The 5497-nt window shown below is 51.0% G+C and overlaps 1 protein-coding gene across 1 annotated transcript; it reads right to left on the reverse strand.

The window, feature by feature from the left end:
* Positions 1–1597: 1597 nt before the first annotated feature.
* Positions 1598–5200, reverse strand: INSM1 (INSM transcriptional repressor 1). The gene has a single exon (XM_020986836.2). It carries the CDS (start codon positions 4860–4862, stop codon positions 3021–3023), a length of 1842 nt encoding a protein of 613 aa, XP_020842495.1. The 5' UTR covers positions 4863–5200; the 3' UTR covers positions 1598–3020.
* Between the last annotated feature and the right edge of the window lie 297 nt (positions 5201–5497).

A 5497-nucleotide genomic window follows, 5' to 3' on the forward strand; every position in this document is an offset into this window, starting at 1 on the left:
CTTAAAGTCTGTTACTTTAATCTGAACTAATCCTGAGCTCCTCTGATATTTGCTATTTGTCTTTAGTACAGCACTGTGGACCATTGTTTATATCATACAAGATACAGCCACCAGTAACGAGACCTAAGGTATTTTACCTTTGAGACCATGTACCTTCACTGACTTATCTCAATTTTTTCATTACTTTCATGAAGGAAAAAAAAAAGTCTTTGTTCATGAATAGCTAGCTCAATGTTGGTGAGCAGTCCTATGTTGATTTTTCGTAAAGCCAAATTCCCTATCATACAAAATTTAAATTTTATTGCATTATGAATGATGCCAGTAAACTCTGTTGAGAGTTCTCAAAACAAGTTATTCCATAATCAAAAATCCTGTATGTTAGGTAAGCTTTTTCTGGAATTGTTTTAAAATAGAATTCTTCCCACCTTCAGAGTACATTATTGTTTTGAAATACATCTTCTTTTATAGATAGGAACTCTTCAGTTTATTCAGGGGATTGATTGTTAAAAAGACTATGGCTTCTCCTTCCAAATGGCAAAGTAGTGAAGTGACATAGTAAAGGAAGCAATACTGTTGGTGTTTGGGGTAATTTCTTAACTAAACATTCAGAAAATTCAAATCACATTAAAACTCAAAGTATCATAGGCACTTTAAAGGGTCAAGTGACTTTCAGAGAGGAAAGTAATATAATCCTGTATTAACTCTAAAGATGAAAACAAATGGAGCTCCCCCCCCACGCTTCAAAATGAATTGCTCTACTAATTAATGGATTCTCATTTTTCTTTCAGTCCCCATATACCAAAGGAGAGTTGGGCATTATTTTGAGGGTTTTAAAATTTCATTTATCTGAGAGGTCATTTACATTACTCTCAAATAATTTAACATGTGTACTGCTGTCTCACTTGCTTTGGGAATCTGAGTGCAACAAGTTTCCATGGTCATTCTTTGGTTTTATACTTCAAAAGGATGTACCAACTAGAATTTAACTTTGTATCTAACCGTTTTCATTAATACCTTCAATTTAGAGTAAAACTTTTTTTTAAAAACACCATTATCCTAAAGACCAGGATTTCATATTTTTATTTGCTGAGATTACTTTTGTATAAACAAGTGTGATGAAAAGGAATCTTTCTTTTTCCATTTTCTTCCTTTTAGTATTCCAATTTTTTGGTGGGTAGGAGAGGAACTGTTTGCTTTACTGAACAAATATTCAGAAAATGGGAGTGTCTGAAAAAGGAATGGGTTTTCTCACTCCCTTTGGTAACAAGTGGATGCTCAGGACCTATCTTGAGAAAGATGGACAGTAGTCTTATGTTTCACACCTCAGAACATTTACATTATCACTAAGGGTTTTCCAGAAAGACTCCAGCCAGCCTAACTATTATGCCTAATTGCAGTACTGTTACTCCTCTTGGACTTCTTGGGGCTGTATAGTGAGACCAGAATTCAGAGCCCCACACAAGTTTGTAAAAATGTACTGAATGTCTGTAAAAATGTTTTCTGTGATGTTAATTGATCTTTGTAAGGGAAGATAAGTGGAAGTAGTGTAAAAGTACAGAGAGGGTGCTTATTGAGTACAGAAATGACACAGTGAATATGTATTTGACTTGGAAAATATTTTATTTGAATAGTAAATAGTTATACAGTTGAAACAGTTCTATTGAAGCATTCTATAAATAGCTAACAATTAAGAAAATAATGTGTGTAGAAAAGAGATTGCATCTAAAAGTAAGAGCTGTCGGTTGTACAAGAGCTGTCTGAGCCCTCCAAGCAAATGGTAAGGTTGTATGTAATCGCTCAGATAGGTATAAAAGTTAAAACTTTTAGCAGATCCCTTTAGAAAAAGACCCTCTTCTAAAATGCACAGTGAAATGTCACAAGTGGCAGAAAAAAAGCGCATCAAAAATATCCGCAATCAAATAATATCATAATTTTCATAATATAAATAAATAGTGAATAAATAACACTCATAAATCAACATATACATTTAGAGTAAACTCATATGGTCCTACCGCAACAAAGATTATCAAACAAAAAAGTTGACATGTAATATTAAGGCAATTTCTACAGCATACTCTGAAAACTTCCCTCCCCTCCCCCTAAAAACAACCCTGAAACAAAACAGCAATTCAAGGCATTTGTGGCTATACTAAAGAAAACTCTTTTTTTAAGCAGTTTGATTTGTTCACATACAAAAAGGTAAAGCCAGAATCCAGCAGTTCACAAGCCATAATAAAGCTAATCATGTGGTAAATTCAATTTACAGCCTGTGAAGTATAAAGGCATTATTCCTTAAGATTGACTAAAAACAACCCGTAGGCTAAATACATGTAGAGAAAAGAGTAGAGATGGGTAGAAAAGGAGAGAAAAAGGAGACTTTCTAGAGACCGTCAACACATCGAACACTAGCAGTAAAAACAGTTGCTTTGCAAAAGGATTCAGCAGGTATATATTTTGAGCTTCCAAAAAATCCAAAGGAAAGGGTAATAGCGTAGGGTAAGGGAGGAACACCAACAAGGAGACAAAAGTGTACAGCTTTTTCTTCCCTTTTAACAGAAATAAAACAGCTCTTACGTGAACAAGTTAACCTGGAGATAATGAAGGAGAAATTAAAAAAATAAATCACAACAGGGTTGGGAGATGGAGGAGGAGAGGGGTGAAGAGTTGGTTACCAGCACGCTACAAGATCAAGACAACACTTTTCACGTTTCAGTTTTCACCACCAAGCGCGTTTCATTCACGAACGCCAAGAAAGCAGTTTGGGGTGGAGCAGGAGGGACAGGGCTGGGGACAGACTGATGGACTGAAGGACCGACGGCCAGGGCTCACAGTCTCTTTGTGGTTCTACAAGCGAAGGCACACTTCTTCAGGGGCTGGGGAGCTGGGGCTATAGGGGCTGGAGATGGGGTGGATATTTCTGACAGGGAAAAGGGGTTAGGCTTTTTTCGTCTTCTTTTTCTTCCTTCCTTCCTCTTTTCCCTTTCCTTCTCCTCTTCTCTCCTGTTCGGAGCAGGCTCTCTCTAGCAGGCAGGACGCACAGGCACCTGCAGCAGGATCACCTGTCTGTTCTCCGAGGGGTGGCATTTGTTGATGTGCCGTGTGAGCCCCGGCGAGCTGTAGAAGGTGGCCGGGCAATATTTGCAGGGGAACACCTGGGCCGCGTGCAGGAGGCGGAGGTGGCGCTCCTGGCCACTCTTGCTGGGGAAGGTCTCCCCGCACACAGGGCACAGATGGCACTCGGTGGGGGCACTCATGTTGAGGGGATTCGACGCTTCCCCTTCGCCCCCAGCTTCCTTCCCCGCCTTCTCGGGCGGTGGCAGCGGCTGCAAGCCGTCGGACCCCGGGTAGCTGGGGTAGACCAGTAGGTCGTCCGGCTGGGCGGGCGGGGGCGGGGGCTGGGACTGCGGCGCCCCTTGGACCGTCCCCTTGCTCTGCAGGGCCTGGTGATGCGCCAGCAGGTGCTTCCTCAGGTAGGCCTGGCGACGGAACTTTTTTCCGCAGTGGTGACACTCGTACAGCCCGTCCTCGGAGCCTGATTCTGACACCCCGGGGCTCGGCGTGTCCCGGTCGCTACCGCCCGCCTCCTTCGGCTCGCCACCAGCCCCAGCCTTGGCCAGAGCCTCGTCCGCACTGCCTTTGCCCTCGGCCGCTCGGGCGCCCCCGGCTGGCGGGGCCAGGGGACCCGCGGCGGCCACCGCTGTCCCCGGGGCGTGGTGCCCGCCGGCTGCGGCTGCCTGGGGTCGGGGCTTGTGCCAGCGGCGGTGCGAAGCGAGGTTGGCGGGGCAGCTGAAGACCTTGTCGCACTCGGGGCAGCGGTACTCCACGCGCACAATGCGGGAACACTTGTGCTGGGCCAAGGCAAACGGGTCCGCATACTCCTCCTTGCACAGCTGGCAAATGAACTCGCCCAGCGGCCGACCTCCGCCGCCACCAACGCCCCCGCCGCCTGCGCCGCTGCCCGCGCCGCCACCGCCCCCCGCAGCCCCACCGGCTGCCCCCAGCCCGGCCCGGCCTTTGGGCGGCTCCACTGGGCCCTCCTTAATCTTGAGGCCCAGTACGGGCGACGTGGTCACCTCGTCCTCGAAGTGCAGCTTGCGGATGGCCTTGGGCTTCTTGGCGGCCGGCGCTTTGGCCGGCTTGGCCGAGGGAGCACCGGCCTCTGCAGTAGGCGCGGGCGCAGGCCGTTTACTCGGGTGCCGCAGGGTGGCGGCGGCGGCGGGACCGGGGACCGACAGTAGGCTGCCGGCCGGGGGGTGGTGGTTGCCGGCGCCCCGGCCCCCACCCCCGCCTCCAGCCTCCGCGCCAGCGACCGAGGAGAAGGCGGTGCCCATCTTGAGGTCGGCAGGGGCGAAGAGAAGGGGGTCCCCGCCGCAGGTGCCCCCCCCAACGCCGCTGCTGCTCGCGCCCCCGCCGCTGCCGCCCCCGCCGCCCAGCAAGGCTGTGGGCGTGGGGAAGGACTCTGCGGAGACTGGAGAACCCAGGTTGAAGCTGCGCTCGAAGTACTTCTTCTTCTCGTGCTCCCGGCTTACGGGCCGCGTGGGGCTGTACAGCGGCGCCGGGTAGACCGCCTCGGGGTTGCCGAACTGCACGGGCTTGGGGCCCGCGGCCGGTGGCGGCGGCACGGGCAGTTCTCGGGGAGGCAGCGGCAGCGGCGGCGGCAGCAACAGTGGGGCCGGGGGCGCGCTAGCCAGCAGCGCTGCCGGAGCCCGCTCGGAGCCGGGGAGGGACGGAGAGGAGCCGCCACCGCCGCCGCCGCAGCTGGCGAAAAGCAGCAGCTCCCGGTCCCCGTCCTCACAGCAGCGGATCCGGTAGGACACGGGCGTGGACTTCTTGTTTCTTTTCACCAGAAATCCTCGGGGCATCTTTGGATTGCTGAGAGGGGCGGGCGACCCCGGATACTGAGGAAGGCACTGGAGGGGGGCGGCGCAGGGATGCGCCCTTCTCGGCTCTCCCGCCGCGCGCCTCGGAGCTCACTCTATAGTCCTTGCCTCCTTCCTCTCTGGCTGGTACCCGGTTCTCTCTCAGCGCCTCCCGCCGTCTTCGCCCATCAGTCTGGCTCCGCCCGCAGTAAGCAGTCGCGAACTCCTTCGCTCCTGCCTGCTGGTGTGATGTCTGTGGGACGTGTCTGTGGTGCGCCTTTTTTTTCCCTTCCGTGCCCCCGCAAACACGTCCCTGTTCTCCCCTGCCTGCCCAGATAGCTGCACTCTTTTTAAGGGGGGGAGGATGCCATTGTTCTCGCCTCCCGCTCCGTCCCGAGCCAATCAGAGCTTCCCACTGCTCCTATGGATTCGAGGGTGGGAGGGTAAAGAGGTTTGAAAAAAGGGGGCAGGGACTTAGGGGTTGCTTAGTAGGTATAGCAGATGTACCTGAGGGTGTTTTCCCCCTTTTCTTTTCTTTCCATCCCTCCCTCCCTTTTCCCCTCCCCCCCTTTTGCCTCCTATTTACTTCTGGCCCCTCCTGGATAGAGGCACACGCCTGGCCCCTCCTCTTTTCACGG

This window comes from Phascolarctos cinereus, unplaced genomic scaffold (genome assembly GCF_003287225.1).
Source record: "Phascolarctos cinereus isolate Bilbo 61053 unplaced genomic scaffold, phaCin_HiC Scaffold_2;HRSCAF=192, whole genome shotgun sequence".
NCBI classification, from domain to species: domain Eukaryota; kingdom Metazoa; phylum Chordata; class Mammalia; order Diprotodontia; family Phascolarctidae; genus Phascolarctos; species Phascolarctos cinereus.